Genomic DNA, 19,575 nt, shown 5'->3' with positions numbered 1-19,575 from the left:
TCCTCGACAGTTCCATAACATCCATGTAGGACGCCCAGCCTGACGGCCAGTTCTGTCGCCCAAACAGCGATGTCGACGACGTCGATGGAGAGAACAGGTGTAGCGAGGACTACTGAGGGGAACTGTGAGATACCCAGAAGGGCACATGGGGGCTTTGTGTTGTTATGTTGTTGCTTTTTCTCTCAACAGAAGGGCCTTGGTATGGTGCGATAACGCCCCACCACACGTGCGAGGTGGCTTACAGCAGTTTCTTAATTAGAACAATGTTTACGAGTTAAACTATTTTGTCACAGGTGGACCTCGTCTGGAGAGACGTTTACGACGTTATTCGAATCCTCAAACAACGCTGCAGGAAATCCTTCCAACGGTATGTAGTGAATTTCCCTAGACGTTCATGGTGGTTTAGTGGGTTTAGTGACAGATACCAGACTCGCATAAAGACACGAGGTGGACTGACCGGGTGTGACTGCTTGTGACCCCAATCTTGTCTTGTGGCCATGTGTGCTTTTAATGGACTGTTGATCGGTACTGTGAATATTTCATCTGTTAACTAATGATGTAATTTCCTATATCCATACTTTAACCATCAGTTTGAACACGCAACCCCAACGCAAAGGTAGGATTTCACATTGTTTGCCAAAGCCTTGTAGAATTAACTGGAAATCTTTCTACCGCCCCTAATATTTTTCAAATCTAATAAAGCCACGTGCGTGTTTGCTCCTGGTGCACAGTGATTGTTTTCTGATAAGTCTGGAATGTATTGTGTTAGGCAAAAGGCAACCTACATAGATTTTGTGTCATGTCCTAATCATATTTTTTGAGTGTTTACGCCAAAATTACAACGTTTGTGTACGTATGTCAATCTATCTGGGACAGAATTCCTTTAGCTTTCTTCTATTTCACTATCGCCATTACACAGAATTATTTTCCCGTTTACAAACTTAACGTGAATCTAGTTTCCACGCAACTATTCCTAAATTAAACAAAAAGACGTATTTTTGTTCAGACGCATAGAGCGAACATTTTTGCATTCGCGGCTCATCCTGAAGATTGGATTGTGAGAAGGCGGGCACACAGTAGCGTCGATTGTGTATCACTGCTCATGCTATGTGCTAACATTATAGCAATCTAGTGAGCAACACAATATGACCAGTCGAAACAACGGTCCTGTTTGATTCCAGCACTAGGAATTTTAACAGACATGAGCGAGGACAAACACCATGATGCTTTTGCAAACACGAAGCCCCGATTGTTCAGGGACGTTAACTCGTTCCACATCTTCGGAAAACATTGCTAGTTTGTTTTGCTCCCGGTTTAAACTGGACTCGCCGACGTTAGTCAAGAGGGACATTTTACCAGGCACAGGGGACTCGAGTTGGTGGAGTAGACGCCTTCAGACATGGTTCCAGTCAAGATCGTTGCCTTGTTCCTATGCCTCGTTGTTGTTGCTGAGTGCCAGTGGGGCACGAACAATAATGGCAACTTTCCGCAGAGTCCTTTTCTGAAAGGGGGCAAACGCCGAGACCATCCGCAGACTAATCGTGGCAACAACAACAATAACGCCAAATGGAACCAATGGCCTGGCTCCGGCAGCGACCACGTCGACGGGCACAGTGACAACCACGCCCACGGCGACAATGGACATAAGCATATTCTGGGCATAAAGATGCCACGTGGTGACGGCAGAGGTGTAGGAGGTACGGTATTCAACTCTTTACAACATCCAGTAGACATTTATACATGTCAAGCGTAGCACAGATATAAACTAACAAAAACTCTCTCCATAATCATAAGAAATGTCTTATTATAAACCGTTTTACGATTTCGACCGTAGCTTGAATGTGTGTAATGGTACTCTCTGAAGTGGTGGGTTCGTGAGAAGATAAGCTTATTCTGTCCCTTCGATAGCACCCGTCACAAACAAAGACAAAGAAAAGCCAAAAGTTCATCTTAAAAAACATGAGGATATATGAAGGAATCGGTAACCATTAGTAACGGCCTCTGAGCTTCATAAACTGAATGAAGCAAGGAATCCCTGCTTGAGTAAAACTTAATAACTTATAGTCGTGCATGGTAAAGATGTGTCTGATAACAGCTTTAGAGCTGAAACTACAATGGTGATTGTGAATAGCTACCCGGATGATGCCTACACACGAACGTTAATCCAACGACTGCATACAGTAGGTCGCCACTACAATGAAGTAAAGAAACTATAGTGAAACGATAGATGTAAAACATGGCTCTCATGGAAGAAGTTACATGTTACATTTTGTGAAACGTATCTTTAAAAACAACATCTGCGCCAATATTTTTATGAAATTAAACCTTAATAATAACTGTAATGCAATCTATTGTAATATTTATGAAGCGAATCCTAAACAACAGCATCTACTCTAATAATTTGTGAAACGAATCCTTAATAACAGCATCTACTCTAATATTTTGTGACACGTCATGGCTGCCCAACAACGAGCTGCCTGTGATGTCTCAGGTCAGTCATGGCGTCCTCGTCATGTATCATATGTTCGTTGTATTTAATGGACAGCATCAAAGTGCCTTATTCATCAGAAAACTGTATTCTGTACAGTAACTCATGTTATACAACTGCATGTCTGACGCTAGTCTATTGTTTATACAGATAGACTTATCCAACACTTCAGTGTAAAACATAATCACGATGATTCTGTGATTTTTGAAATAGAGATTAGTTTTTGAATTCATTACTGATGATTGAACGATGCCATTTAGAAAGTGGTCAGCATATGTCATATTTGGGATTTTAGTAAAGTACAAATTATTTAGCAAAGTACAAATTCTGGTACTTTTTTTGTTTTTGAGTCCCATCCGGGATTCGAACACGCACCCTCAGAGTCAGGCACCTAATCGCCAGCACACAAAGTCAGCCGCCTAGCCCGCTCAGCCAACGCATCTTCCACGAGCGGTAGCTAGGCGGCTGACTTCGTGTGCTGGCGATTAGGTGCCGTGCCATAATGAAAGTGAAATCCCAAATATGACATATGTTTCATTACTGATGATGTCATTCGGTCAGTTCCTAAAGGTAATGAAACGTATCGGCATAGATGGAATTCCACTTGATTTTATGGAAATAATGACATAATTTTACACCATAACTAAATGTACCTTTACGGTGAATTTGTTGAATATTTCAATGTGATTGGTAAAAAGACATGGCATCTCAAGGCCTTGAAGGTTTCTAAACTGGACTTATGTTAACAATATGAAACCCGAACATAGGTCCTCAAAGAAAGTAACAAGTCTCTCGAAACAGGTTTGATATGGGGTAAAAACAGGAAACATAATCATGCAGTACATGATATATTAAATATGTGACGGATTCCCGCCCGCTCTACTGGCTTCCTTAGACGACGTATAGTACAGTAGTGCATCTCTGCCTAGCATGCTACGGTGCTGTATGAATGTTGATCAGATATTGAGTAGTTGTTTTGCTTTTGATATGCGGTTTAAAACGGACCCCAGTATCCATTTCATTGATCGTCTTATCCCGAGGTAAACCCAGTTTGGAAATGCTAACTAGCACCCTGTGCTGGTCTGAATTCATAATATGCTGTTGTACTGTCTGCATGAATGCTACAATTTCTAAAATCCTACTCAATAATGTAATGTTGTACCGCCCTCACGAATACTATAACTTCTAAAATGCGATTCAATAATACACTGAGGGGAAATAAGGAATCACAGGTACAAGTGTACCTTTACTATTTCCAAGGTTTCCAAGTGTGTCGCATAGTTTGTAAAGAATCCTGGAAAAAGTATAGGAACATTTGTGCTTTCATGTGATCCCTTATTTTTTCCCTCGGTATGTGTTGTTGTACTACATTCATGAATACTAGAGCTTCTAAAATGCTACTCAACAGTATGATGTTGTACTACATTCATCAATACTACAGCTTCTAGAATGCTACTCAACAGTATGATGTTGTACTTCTTCATGAATACAGCTTCTAGGAACGAATTAACAACTCACTCTCTTCTTCACTCACCCGTTCACCCACCCATCCATCCCCTCACTCACTCGTATTGACAAGCAATTGATTCTGTCTTCTAGCTTCTTGCGGCGGTCAGCGTTACGCCGGACGGACTCATATCTGCTGCGGGGGCACGGTGAAGCGCCGCCAGGGTATGCGTCCAGCTTGCTGTGGGCGACAGGTTTTTGACTTTGTGTTTGACCTGTGCTGTGATGGCAGAATTACCAAGAGGACAGTCTCCAGGCCATTTTGTTAGACAAACTCACTTGTAGCACAATGTGGCTTTTCAAAATGTTTACATACAACATGGACGCATGTTGAAACCAATTCACAGAATCAGGCATGAGAATTAGGCTGTATTTGTAAAGCTTACTAGTGAATTTCAGTTTACTGTGTATTAATCACAGCTTTTGTCAGTACATATGAACGTCTTTGCCAAACAGTACCATGTATGAGTGTGTTCCAAACCAGTATCTGGTTTAGTCTGTCTCAAGCGCAAGTCAGTCTTAGCGTTTTCGTTATGTATCATGTATTTGCTTCTGCTCATTTTGATGGACAATCCGTATCAATGTATGTCGTCTATTCCATGACATGCTTTACAGCTAATATTAACCAGATAGTCTATAGATTTATATAAACACATACTCATGTTTACACAACTCTGCTACGGCTTAACGCTTTTAACTGAATAAAACCTAAGTACACACTGTACAAGTGATAACTGGTTTTGTTACATATTTCAGATATATCGAGAAAGTTTTCATTGTTATTACCATAAAACATTTACTACTGATGAATGAGTGAGATCAGTTTTAAGTCGCACTAAGTAATATTCTAGGCGGTCTGTAAATAATCAAGTCTGGACCAGACAATCCAGTGATCAACAGCATAAGCATTGATCTGCGCAACTGGAAATCGATGGCAGGTGCCAACCAAGTCAGAGAGCTTGACTACCCGATTCCCTTAGTCACTTCTTACGTAATAGCGTATAGTCGCCTTTTATGGCAAGGAAGGGTTGCTGAAGACCTATTCTACCCCGGACCTTCATTGGCATTTACTGCTGATGATAAGCACAAATCTTGTCCCCGAGAGTGTATTTAAGCTGATAGAAGGTCGGTCCCACAACTTAAATGATTCTTTCACAGCGGACCACGAATGAGTAATGTTTTACGACGCATTTTGTAGCAGCTTGGGGGGGGGGGGGGGGCTCGCGAATGATGTCAACACGCATATGTAATGTTTGGAATCGAACATGCCTTTGCTTTAACCTTAATCTGCGTCATCCTTCACAGATATAACTACCTGTCAAAACGTTCACTGTACACCGTGTTAATAGTTCAATTATTCTCGAGAACTGATTCCGAAATTTGTTTCCTTGACATCGAGGTGCTTTGTGATTAAACGACGCTCTAAAGAATGATTTTGTTATGTCATGCATGGTCAGTCGGTATAAGGGAGCCTTGGAGTAGCCTTGTGGATAAAGCATTAAACCCGGTTTTGATTCCCCACATGGGTACAACATGTGAAACCCATTTCAGATGTCATCCGCCGTGATGTTAGGTCTTTGAATGTCATTTAGAAGTGAAAATACATAAGTGAAAGATGAAGGAGTAAGCATTAACTCCGAAACGTTGTGTTCTCTCATAAAGAAGTTGATATCCATATAAATCTTCATTCTTACGCCGTGATGTTGTTGGAATATTTCTAGAAGGGACGTAAAACCTCTCACTCACTCACTCACTACGTCGGTACCATGATAGATGAAAATCCGGAGTCATTCGGGGAGTACACATTTGCGACTTTTATAGAAATGTACTAAACAGCAAAAGAAACGCATTGCTATTTTAGTCAATTATTTAAATAGAAGACATCAACATATCAACATAAAACGCTTGCGTTTATGAGATTTCATTGTTTTTACCTTGCGTTTCTTGTGCGGTTCAGTATACATGTATATGCAACCACCCCACAGTGATCGATGGGCCGATGTCAGTTCTGTTAAACTGTGTCGGAGGACACTGTTGTGTACAAGTGAAGAAAAGCTTTTGGAAACAGGTTAGTCTTACAATACAATATAATTTAGTTTTAATGTTCGGTCCTAACACACGAGCACAGGTGGTCATAAAAAGCGAACATTAAATATCTCTCGTCTCTCCTGACTCAGTATGAGGCGTCCAGAACTCCAGGATCAACAGCACCTTAAAGGACCTCAAACTCGGTTCTCCTCTTTTGGAAAGAAGAATTTTCAGCATGTCGCGCCTCTCTTATGGGACTCTAAACCACTCAAAATTAACCCTGGACTTTTTTAAGAAAACACTAATGACGTTCCTTTTCACTATGTACAGCGTTCACTTAACGTTCTGCTTCATCTGTGAATAGTTTTAACGCGTCATGACACTGGCGCTTTACTAAACTGAATATCCTCTATTATATATAATATTATCAAATTCCGATTGTAATGACCAATTATATCCTCATCAAACCAAAATCAGTGACAATCACCGACCTATGATTACTCACCTGCGACTACGTGCACGCGTCTGACGGAATAACCAATTGATGTGTGAATATAATTAGTGATCCAATATTGCTTAACAGAAAATCCTAGCATAATTTACAGCGAGGGATAATGAGTCATGTACGTGGGTGATAGTGGCAATGATTAAATCAGATTACCTACTTAGTAATAGCGAACATACCACATTTACAACTCCCATCGCCAATTAAGAACCTTCATCACCATGACGGAAGACCATATCTGACGAAGCCGCCCCAGATGATTCAGGGATGTAAGAAAGATATATAACTGTTGTAAGCCAGGTAATTACTGGTGAGGGGCGAGAGTCTTGGTGAGCGCGTCGAGGCTTCCTTGACAGCCATTTGTCACAGTGTCATCGCATTAAACCAGTGATGCGTAACCAGTTGGGTTAGCCCTATACCACCGTGTCGCCTGCCGTCACTCTGTACCGTGTTGGCAGTGGAGACTTACCTTAGATGGAACATTAACTTATGTAGGCAGATACCGGGGTTCCACACTGAGATAAACCAACTAATGTAAGTACATATATGTCATTTAATTATGTTTTTCTTAACTCCTGATCTCCTGTCTCCCGTCGAGGGTGGCGGGACATGGTGGGTGAGAATAACGGTAAACGTGTGTCCCTATTCAAACAGGTTGTTAATCAAGGACACTGATGGGTGTGTTTTGGACGTGCAGAACGACATCTATCACAACACGTGAGAATGGACACACAACATATTAGCCATAGTTGGACGATGTATTAGCAGTGTGAAGGGCAGAGCAGTCTCCGATTCTTGTCACATGGGGTGCTATACTTGGTTTAGTGAAACGTCGTTATGTAGAACTTGTGAACTGGCTTGAATTAGAGTGTCTCCACTTAATTCATCAAAGTCAGGGTGCAGCATGGCTGGCCTGAGTCCGTCCTATGTTCATGCTAAAGGTAATGCTCCCAGTACGAACATATTCACAATATTCCATGATGAGGTATAAACTATGTTAATGCTGTCGATCGTCTTGTGAGTATTGCATTGTGTGTGCGCGTGTGCCTGTGTGCCTGTGTGCGTGCATGCGTGCGTGTGTGTGTTTGAAAATCAGACATTATTGAAGGTATGTACTTGTCCATGTGGTATCAATATCATGTACGGATTTATTTGCTCAAGTTCATACACTTGTCATCATGCTTGTGTCAGTGTACAGGTATGAGTGCGTAAGAGTTGGTACCTGCATGAACGCCCATGCCTGCGCGCGCTTATGTGTGTTGAGGATCAATATTTTTGTGCCCACATCATGTTTGGGGAGACAGTAGACATGCTACTGGTGGACACAAGCTCACCCTCTGTTTACGTCATGTCAGGGGACTTAGTGGATCAGTCCATTGTCTGTATGTCTTCTCTTTGTATATAATAGTGACGCCCAGGCATGATGGTTTCTGGCGTTACCATCTGGCTGTTCAAAAAACTACGACTGGACTCATCATGACCCTCTGTCCAAAGATTAGTGATTATGGTCAGGAACTGTTACTATGGATTACTCGCCGCTACGTCGCCAACAACTTTTTTCTGCCATCTGCGATTTGTCTGTAGGCACGTTGTGACGTCACTGGTACGCATAATGCCCCTGGTGTTACCAAGACGACCATTTGTTACGGTGTTAGGATCATACAATTCACAGGACGCCTTTTGACAACAGGCGAAGGTTTGATTCTGCTGAGGTTTGGGTTAGGTCTGCCAGCTCGAGTCCTCGCGACCTAGCCGTTGGCAACACATTTACCCAGGATTCAAGCTGCTGTGATTACTGATGTCCGCTCTATCGAACCCCAAATTCTCGGTTATGTCTGCGCATTGTGATAGCATTTCGCAGTCATTGTGTGGTATCACCATTGGGGATCATTAGTGTCACCAACTGATCTTGCATGATGTGAAATTTCATTGTGATCAGATAATGAGTTCAGGTTCAATGACGTAAATGTACACATCAACAACTTCTATGTTCAAAGCATTAGATCCGTTCATGTGGGTAGAGTTCGAAACACTGCGGAATAACAACAGTTTGGGACATTAGCAAATGATATTGGAACACAAGTGCCATGGTCATGCTTGTTGTGGAATGTGTGACTGGTATGATCCATTCATGCCCTGTCAATGCACACGCCGCAGACATACACCCCTCTTGATAATCGAAAATATCAACATTGTGTTGTACTTGGCCTTTTGAATCAAACATGGTGCTGTTGTGTTTCAGCACCCTTGTTTTTCGCAGTTTTTGACAATGGTTCAGTTCACTCAGACTGAACAAAATATTGAATCAGTTGCTTCACTGCATGTTCCAAACATTCAACAAATGGATATGTTAATGCGTTATCTGCCTGTCTATCTATCTATCTATCTATCTATCTATCTATCTATCTATCTATCTATCTATCTATCTATCTATCTGTCTGTCTGTCTGTCTGTCTGTCTGTCTGTCTACGTATCTGTCGTTGTTAATACATCCGCGAGCTATATAAATCTTTGTTAATATATGCAAGTGAACACTTCGTTGATAAATCCGAATGAGACATCCACATCCTGGATCCGAATGGGTAGATAAGCAATACTCGGCAGACTATGTTATTGGGTAACCTGGGCTTGTGGCCTATAACATTCCTCACATATCAGACATGGCGATGATATCCGAAAAAGCATTCTGACCAGATGTGGCAACCATTGAACACCAGACGCATCCATCTAGTAACTTCGTTTCTCCGTCTTGGTATTTTTACAAGCATGGCCAAATTTTGGGAGTGGGTTTGAATTCTCTCTGCTTTTAGTTTTGTTAGTTCCTTTAAAGCGATGTTTGACTGAATCGTGCAGCATTTTGGGGCTTTCGTTACGCAATAACATTCCTCAAAGCCTCCTTCACACCATGTCAGCAGGTGGCGTGATGGTAGACGGCTTCAGTGTTGAGGGGCGTCTATACTGACCGGTGGTGTTCTGTCGCCTGTCGCCAGGTGGCGTGATGGTAGACGGCTTCAGTGTTGAGGAGCGTCTATACTGACTGGTGGTGTTCTGTCGCCTGTCGCCAGATGGCGTGATGGTACACGGCTTCAGTGTTGAGGAGCGTCTATACTGACCGGTGGTGTTCTGTCGCCTGTCGCCAGGTGGCGTGATGGTACACGGCTTCAGTGTTGAGGAGCGTCTATACTGACCGGTGGTGTTCTGTCGCCTGTCGCCAGATGGCGTGATGGTACACGGCTTCAGTGTTGAGGAGCGTCTATACTTACCCGTAGTGTTCTGTAGCCAGATTTCGAATCGGTAGCTTTCCTGCATGAGAAGTTTGTCATCCACACGCACTAGGCTGTTATGATTGAGCCTTTGAATCAAAAGATTGGTGTGTTTCAGCACCCTTGTTTGAGCAGTTTTTGACAGTCTTCCATTTCAGCTCAACAACTTTTGAATCAGTTGCTTTACTGCATGTTCTAACATTTCGTTTAAAGCAATCATTAATCACACAAAACGTTTCATTTACCGTAGAGTATAAATGACCTCACCACGTTTAAGTTAATGTATGTGACTATCAACTTTTAGAGTGTTACCATAGTTTTGCTGTGTAGTATATGAAGTATGTCAATACAGTTTGTTAATGTTTAGTGACTGTCTTAGGTGACATGTGACAAATATTGGTAGCACCTGATGTGGTGGACGTACACCGCTTGTTGTTGTGCAAGTATGGATAGATGCATACCCAGTGTGTATGAGACCGTGTCTGCAGTAGTATATCGCAAAGCTACAAAGCAGTATAGTACAAATACAGATCTACTGTACTTCCGATCTTTTTATCTACTATACTTTCAGTTTTATTCTCCGGTCCTCTTTAAGGTCGAATTCAAATTGTACACATTGCTCTGTTCAGTTGTATTTTATGTGGTTTAAGAAGGACCTTTACATCCTTTGCAACGGAGAGATTGGATGTTGCTTCACGACACTTCAGTATGTGGAAGTGATGGCGCTGTTGACACCACGTGTCCATGTCACGGCTCACACGAGGCTACTACCGGCGAGACCCACTGTCAGCGCGTGAATCACTCCATTACATCTGGTTTTACTCCTGTCATAACAGCACATCCTTTGTCCACGAGTAATAAAAAAGTTGCCAGAACAAAAAAATCTTTAATCCTTATGACATGGTTTGGACCATCAAGTATATCATCTCAAAGGATATGTCGGAGACAGGTTTCTCGTTCCGTCCTCGGTCTGACGTCGTAAACTTGCCAAATGCCACGGCGTGAGGCTTAACTGTTATCAATGTCCGAGGTATTAAGCGATGTCGGTACTCACTTCAGCACCTTCTCGGTGATGACCTGAGTCCTGAGTTCCAAATGTCAGACGTCGGAGTGTGATCCATCATGGCCCTTCTGAACTCTGACAATTGACAAGAGCCATTTCTTCATCATCGCGAGCACTGCTAAGCCAGCGGTCTCGGGGTCGCCATTCTTTGACCGTCCTTCCGTCCAGTTCCCGTTAAGCCGACAGACTGAAAAGGAGCTGAACAAATGAATGAAAGCACCTTGAAACATCACTGACTTTTATAGCTCATCATCACTGACTTTTATTGTCTTCATCAGTGCGACAACTATGAACTGAAGATGCAACGTTATCTGAACTGTCGGGCAAACATGGTGTACACACATGTGACATGTTTGGGAAGGAATTAGAATGAGGATGCGCCAAGTGGTAACAAGAGTTTTATACTCCCCGGGGAGTTGAGATTGATTATACGATGTGACGCTGAGACGGACATCCAGTGATCGAGGGAAAACAAATACCAGCGGTTTGAGCAAGCAATAGGTGTGTGGATATGTGCGCTATATAAATATCCTTTAAGGAATTCCATTTAGAAATTAGCCTAACATAGAATGCATATCGAAAGATCCGACTTGGACTGGGTTCGGGGCCAGAATGTGTCAAATCCAACGTTATTTAAATATTTACGTGGTGGGTAACTTGATTATGTGTCTTGTGCTGGTCATGTGGTAACAACGTTGTATTACATAATAATAATAATAATAACATAAAAATAATTAAACTTAAAATCATTCACTCATCTGGGGTTTGATTCCCTGAGGGGTGAACACTGCTACGTCCGATGTCTTTCTCTGTGTATCTCTCTGCCCGGCTTTCTATCTGTCTATTTCCCTATATATCAGTGTTTCTATCTCTCTTTTCCCTGTTGTGCTTGGAAGTCTTGACTTCACCGTTTACTTGGCACTTAACATAAATGAACGACACAAATGAATACATAAAAGAAGCAAGAGAGTTTAAAGTTGAAATATAGGTCAGAAAACAATGACGCCACGGGAACAATACATCAGGACCTCGCCTGTGGGGACAGGACGAGGGGTTCAGTGGGGCTAGGGCGGGGTACAGGAGGAAGTAGTTGTCGTGTCTGTCGGCAGGTGTTGCTGCCAATAATGCAGCGTCTTCTTGTTGCTGTACACAGCTGGTCATCTAGCGTTCAGAACAGTCCAGCATAGCGCTTAGAACGTAACAGAGTAAGCATGTGCCTGTGCATGTAACTAAACATGTCTAGGTACACACATCAGCATGTGACTTCACATCTGTGGGTACACATATCAGCATGTGACTTCACATCTGTGGGTACACATATCAGCATGTGACTTCACATCTGTGGGTACACATATCAGCATGTGACTTCACATCTGTGGGTACACACATCAGCATGTGACTTCACATCTGTGGGTACACATATCAGCATGTGACTGCACATCTGTGGGTACACATATCAGCATGTGACTTCACATGTGTGGGTACACATATCAGCATGTGACTTCACATCTGTGGGTACACATATCAGCATGTGACTTCACATCTGTGGGTACACATATCCGTATTTGACTGCACATGTGTGGGTACACATATCCGTATTTGACTGCACATGTGTGGGTACACATGCACATGTGTGGGTACACACATCAGCATGTGACTTCACATGTGTGGGTACACATATCAGCATGTGACTTCACATGTGTGGGTACACATATCAGCATGTGACTGCACATCTGTGGGTACACACATCAGCATGTGACTTCACATCTGTGGGTACACATATCAGCATGTGACTTCACATCTGTGGGTACACATATCCGTATTTGACTGCACATGTGTGGGTACACATATCCGTATTTGACTGCACATGTGTGGGTACACATATCCGTATTTGACTGCACATGTGTGGGTACACATCCGTATTTGACTGCACATGTGTGGGTACACATATCCGTATTTGACTGCACATGTGTGGGTACACATCCGTATTTGACTGCACATGTGTGGGTACACATATCCGTATTTGACTGCACATGTGTGGGTACACATATCCGTATTTGACTGGACGTGTGTGTCTACTCGTATCTGTGCAAATGACTGCACGTGTCTATATAAAATGACGTATGTGTGTGGTTACACGTGTCTGTGCTTGTCACTGCACTTGTGTTGGTACAAGTATCTTCGTATGTCACTGCACGTGGGTATACGTATCTGTGTATGTGACTGCATGTGTGCATGACTGCATGTGTGCGTACACGTACCCTTGTATGTGACTGCATGTGTGTGGGTGAATATATATCACCCGTGATGATTCACATAATTACAAAGCTGAAAATGAATGTATTACAGTGATCAGTATAAAACATAAACACACGTGCACACGCACACACATACTACTGAAACACCGACGAAACTTCCTTTGTACCGAACACTTTGAAGCTTGATTGATGTTTGCCCCAGTCAATATGATAATACCAATATGACATTTAGGGCAGCCATCGCCGACATTGAACATATAAACAGTGAGTACTGAAATGACAGTTGAATCAAGTTGTCAAGTTTATGAGGACATATTTCACCACGATGAAATCAAAGAAGAGTAGTAAATATCTTGAAGTTTCAAGCTCTGCATCTTTGTTTAACACCATTGATTTATTTCTGTCATCAATAAACCAAGTCCAGGACCCGTGCTGTCACCACTAAAGTTATGCAATGTCGACACACAAAAACGAAACAATCATTTTGGCAGCCTACATTGTTCTGTCAAGGACAAGATGGTAACTGTTAAGAGGTACTGATGTCATTCACGCAGATGATATTTCAGAGAAAAGAATTTTGTGCTACTGAGTTGAATGTTGCATGTACTGAAGTTAGGCTGCTTATTTAGTGACAGTGTGTGCGCGCGCGTGTGCGTGCGTTTATGTAAAGGTGCAATGGGTCATGCTGTAGGGGGTTGTTCTCTTTGGAGTCCGACTTCTGATCAGAAGAAACATGATTCGAATCCCAGCGCGGGGCTTAGACATGGCCGCTATTCTGTATGCTTGTTTTATATCACTATACACTCTTCAACACGGAAACGCACAGGAAACGTCCATATTTCATTCGCTTGACACAAGCCCTAAAGTTATGTCACACGTTCTATAGACATAACGGAAATACCGACTCTCCTGTCACAGCAGGGGTTGCTCCGACCGGTAGTGGCCACCCTGTGCTGTCAACACAGCTCTGCATGTCCGTGGCACAGACTGCGGATTCTGTTTATCGGCAACTCATCCATTGATGGGCTGGCGATTGACATCGTTCATTTACAGAGACTTTGTACTGAATGAATGAATGAATGAATGAATGAATGAATGAATGAATGAATGAATGAATGAATGAATGAATGAATGAATGAATGAATGAATGGCCAATCAGTTATCAATATCTATATGCATTATTTATACAAACTAAATATTCTGGAATAATTATTTAGGAAAACCAGGTTCTATGAATAGTTAATTTCTTTATGCAACGACATTACAGCTAGGTACTTACACCGTTATCAAGCAAAGTTAAATCTTAACGATGTTAGTACCTACGCCGAAACGTCGTACTCATTACAATATAGACGCTGACTATTCATAGAACATGATTTTCCTTTATCTTTACAACTTTTAAAATGCCTCCCACAGAAATAATTGTGTAGCTAAACAGTCTATTAGATGGCATGTCTAACTGCTCATAGATGTTCTCCTCTCCGTGCACTGGTTTATTATGTGACCTTCTTTTGTCCCATGTTTACTCCGGCAGGGCGCATTTAACAAACATTGATTGAACTGGTCATTGTCAGTATGTAAACTTACACGTCAAATTGTATTTTCTGGGCAACTAAACATCCTATGTTTGCACGAAGAATGTGTTGAAGTATAAAGACAAAATGAAGTCTTTGTTTTGTTTGATCTATCTACCGAAGTATTTTTCGTTATTGTCGTGTAAAATCAAATATGAATGTACCCGCAGATACATAACACGTGGAGCAGAATCTAGCCTAACGACATTGGCATCCAAACAATGGATGTGATACTTTCACTGCATTATCAATTAGGATCCTTATCAAACTGATGCCAATAATACCTTTATAAGGATTGTATAGTAAGATGCCATATTCACTTGCTTGTATACCACACTCATGGCGTCATGCAGTATAGATAGGGTGACATTTTTGTTATAGGATGCCATGTACAATGGACGGATACTGAGTTACCACATGTCTCCGATATCTGACCCACACAGTGTCACAGAATACCTTACACAAAACACGTACATTGTGTCATAGGATGCCATACAGAACAGATGCATGTTATGTCACAGGATGCCATGTAGTCTCACCATATTGAATATCATAGAATACCACGCACACGTATTGTGTCATAGCATGCCATATTTTGTTATGACATGCATAGTGGCAGAGCATTCCATATAACCTTGATGTACATTGTGTCACAGGATGCCATATGATATGACGTTTATTTTGTCATAGAATGCCATATGCCAGCGGCGTACGTTGTGTCACAGGATGCCATACATCTGACGTTCATTGCATCATTGGATGCCATACATTTGACGTTCATTGTGTTATAGGATGCCATACATTTGACGTTCATTGTGTTATAGGATGTTATATAACTGACGTGCGCTGTATCACAGGATGTTATATTTCTGACGTGCGTTGTATGAAAGGATGTTATATTTCTGACGTGCGTTGTATCACAGGATGTTATATAACTGACGTACGTTGTGTCATAGGATGACATATAAATCTGACATACATTGTGTCACAGAATGCTATACATCTGACGTTCATTGTGTCATAGGATGCAAACGTACCCCTGACGTATATAGTGCCATATGCTGCATAACTCTGCCAGTATAACTGCAGGGAGTGTGCGAGGTATGCTAGCTAAAGCAGGGCAGCGAGACATTCAGTCCACCCAACGTTGATTTATGCCCTGTCCTGCAAGATGCTAACACTGAGATGACGCACACGAATATCGCCCTCGTTCCTACATGCATGGTTGATATGACTGAGTCTCTGGGTTCCGTTTCGCCTCCCAAACTCGGCTTTCTTGTCGTCCGAAGTCGTCATATTTATAGACCACCGCTAGCACAGGGACAGTTAATGCTCGTCATGTCTCGCTGATGCACGCCATACAAAGGAAAGCTCTTCAACAATGGAAATACCACATTTTTCTTTTTTAAAAAATGACTCTCATAATCATATATTTGTATAAAAGGTGTTTATGTGCCTGAAAATGAAAGGCGAATGGTCGTATACATTACAGTCTCGCCACGACAGCATTTAACAGGTAACAAACAAACAACAACTAAATTTACAATGTGGGTGTGTGTGTGGAGAGGGGGTACACGACAGCATTTAACTGGTAACAAACAAACAACAACTAAATTTACAATGTGTGTGTGTGTGTGTGGAGAGGGGGTACATGACTGTTTCATCAACTCTATCTGGGTTCGAGGTTTTAGGTATGATAGCTCCATAGCATGGAAATGGTAAACATCTAAGACCTGCATAAGTTCGAGCTTTTTCTCCAACATCAAGGTGACGCGCTTTGACACAAGAGGAATATTGGTAAGTGACGTTAAGCCCAAGTCATCCACATACATGGTATATGTCTTTGTGTATCTCATCATGTATTCAGACAACGTTGCCTTGTTTCTAGACCGCACATTTACCCTCCAGCATCATGTTAAGTGTGTCGAGGAAGTGTTGTTTTACTCAAATTAAATAAGCAATCTAATCAACGACATTACGATTGTATTTCACCACTAAACAACATATATCAAGATGTTATTTCATTGTTACATTCGTCTTGCACTTCAAATGTTCAGCTAGGCATTTTTGGGAAGTTTTCATCTATAGCTAATATGCCACAGATTGTAAAGTACGTTTAGCATTTCAAATTGGTTTTATATATTCTATAAAGAGTATGAAGAATACACACACACACACACACACACACACACACACACACACACACACACACACACACACATAGCGTCTAATGGGTGTTTACATGTGTATATATTCCCCTGGGTAATATGGTAATATATATATGAATATATATTCATATATATTACCATATATATATATATGGAGTTTAATAAACTGCATATACATATATTATAAGTTTAATAAACTATATAAATGACTGCATTACATTTTATATGTGACTCGGAGCATCCAACCATTTAAAGGGACACTTGCATATGGCAACTATGACATCACAGGCCGTCGGTCCTTCAGAGGTGACTTAGCGAGCTCTGGTTTATCACGAAGAGTGATAGAATGGCACATCTGTATGAAGGTTCAATACACTACTTCGCCGGGGCGGTATAAATGGAATGTTATTGTGTTGTTCTGGTAATACAGATGCTAGGAATATCAGCAGGTATTCATTTCACCTTTTGACAAAACCTAAATATGTTGATGATAGTCACTCGGGATGAGTGCACAGCTTCATCACTGAATTTCAGTGACCTCTTTACCACTATTTTACCACTACTTTTTTTTTAACCACTATTTCACTTTACGCCGTGGAGAAGTTGTTGTGACTGATTGGCTTCCGGTATTGATAATCATATTTCCTACTGCTTCAGACTTCCCACAAACCGACAGAACAAAGTGAAAATGCAGTTTAAAAGATAAACTCTCGTCTTGAAAGTCAAACGTCGATCACTGGACGTTTCAGCGTCACATCGTATTATCAATCTCAACTCCTTGGGGAGTATACAACACTTGCTGGCACTAGACGCACCGAGTTCATTGTGGCTCTCTCAGCTGGGTGGACTACGACACATAGTCACAGTACTTTGTGCAAGTTTACTGCATGTTGCTGTACCCAGAACTACGTGTATGCACGTATTCATGTGGCCACCATCCGGTCATATACCAACGGATTCGTGGGTTCTTCTAAGAGCACAGGTTTGTGTATTGTACACTAGGGGTTGTGACAACACGGAAAGAATCAGCACACAAAGTTGACTCCAAGGTTACATGATGCATGTATGAGAATACGGTTAGATGGTGTAAATATGACTATGATATGTTTACATGCTGTATATATGAGTATATTATGTTGTTTACATGATGAGTATTTACATGGTGTAAAATGAGTATATGTTGTTTACATGATGTATGTATGAGCACACGTTGTTTACATTGTATACGTCTGCACTGCAGGTAACTGACATGAGTGAACTCCCCAAGAAGGCATGCTACACTGCAGAGCGCTAGACACCGCGGCTCTCCTCCTGCAGATCATAGGTGAGTCATGGTGCACACATCATCCTGACAAGAATGAAAATAAACGACCTCATATTTTCAACTTTAATTTGATGGCTCTATTGTTATGCGAGATATGAGGTCAGGTAGATGAGACACGGAAGCTGTAAGAAACAACAACTATAAACATTCCACTTTACTCATTACAGGCACATCCATGATGTTGGTATATAGTGTACTGGAGGAATATAATTAACATAATTGTCTCGCTAGTGGTTTGTTCCCCATAAACTAATACTGATCAGAACTGCACATAGGATCGGTAACAACAAACCTATAAAACTTTTTTTTGTAGATGTCGGCAACTGGAAGTTTTTCTACAGTGCATGTTTCGGTATTATATTATTTCCATATATAAGTTGCCCATATCATATAAAGGATGCACATTGCTAATAAACATTTATTTCTAATTTTTAAAAATTGAAGGGAATATTCCATAATGTCTTCCCACATATTGCAACCATTCACTGACAATTGCAACATTTATTTCTATATGTTTTCATATGGTGTTTGAATTTAGTCAAAATATCTATAGTGATCATAATGAAACGATTCCTGCTGCCAGACTGTCCAATCAAAATAAAATTAAAAAAATTAACATTCCGCTAATGTTACACATCGAAATTCTTAGTATCGTTTAATACCCTCATATTTTTCAATGTTGATTCAGACATAATCGGTCGCTTGCTATTCATCACTGACCTGTCAAAATAGTTTAGGTTGTAATTACTTGTACCGACATCACTAAATTAAGCTGACATTGGTATGAATATGTATAACATGTTCATATAAACCAATAGCAAGCCTCTTCCTGGATACCGGGAATAAAATATTTTGACGTTATGCCTACATTGTCAATCATTCATTCTCAGATCAGAGCCATGAGTCATTACCGTACCCCACTAACATGTTGCAATGGCGGAAGTATATTTAACAGTTGCCCGGAGCAGGACGATGTGACGACATTGCATGAACTGCATAACGATGATACCTAAGCTGTTTAACCTGCATTAGGATGCGTACACACATATCAATATGACCTCGGATATATACTCAGTGTCTACGTTTCCACCTCACTGGAAATGATTGCCGGTTAGTTTTATAAGCACAGGGCATGTCAAAAGCTGTCGTAATAGTTGTTCATAAGTGTACTTAAATGTGGATTCGATTTCATAAACATTATGTTTGTTACGTGAAATTCCATGGAAAAGTTGTGAAGCAACTCAGTTTCAAGTAACCCTACAAAACAGCTGACAGAATTCTGTCAACAGCTGCGATCTCTGACTGTTTCAGGCGGTTTGGTGCCTCACTCTCAGTTATAGAGAATGTCAGCTCCAGACAGTACAATTGGTACTTTACTAGCCAAAATATAACACCTGT

At 41.3% G+C, this 19,575-nt stretch overlaps 2 protein-coding genes across 2 annotated transcripts in view; both read left to right on the top strand.

The window, feature by feature from the left end:
• Positions 1-1,399: 1,399 nt before the first annotated feature.
• Positions 1,400-4,342, top strand: LOC137295811 (uncharacterized). The gene is made up of 2 exons (XM_067827365.1): positions 1,400-1,697; positions 4,088-4,342. Exons 1-2 carry the CDS (start codon positions 1,400-1,402, stop codon positions 4,261-4,263), a joined length of 474 nt encoding a protein of 157 aa, XP_067683466.1. The 3' UTR covers positions 4,264-4,342.
• A 2,494-nt stretch (positions 4,343-6,836) lies between these two features.
• Positions 6,837-19,575, top strand: part of LOC137296737 (adhesion G-protein coupled receptor G4-like) — a 32,766-nt gene continuing 20,027 nt past the window's right edge. The window contains exons 1-2 of the mRNA XM_067828574.1: positions 6,837-7,061; positions 18,094-18,177. Of these exons, the coding sequence (XP_067684675.1) occupies positions 18,126-18,177 (52 nt within the window). The 5' untranslated portion in view covers positions 6,837-7,061; positions 18,094-18,125. The remainder of the gene's footprint in view (positions 7,062-18,093; positions 18,178-19,575) is intronic.

The sequence above is a fragment of the Haliotis asinina genome, chromosome 9, assembly GCF_037392515.1.
Source record: "Haliotis asinina isolate JCU_RB_2024 chromosome 9, JCU_Hal_asi_v2, whole genome shotgun sequence".
In the NCBI taxonomy this organism is placed as follows: Eukaryota; Metazoa; Mollusca; class Gastropoda; order Lepetellida; family Haliotidae; genus Haliotis; species Haliotis asinina.
This window is presented reverse-complemented; position numbering and strand designations above follow the sequence as displayed.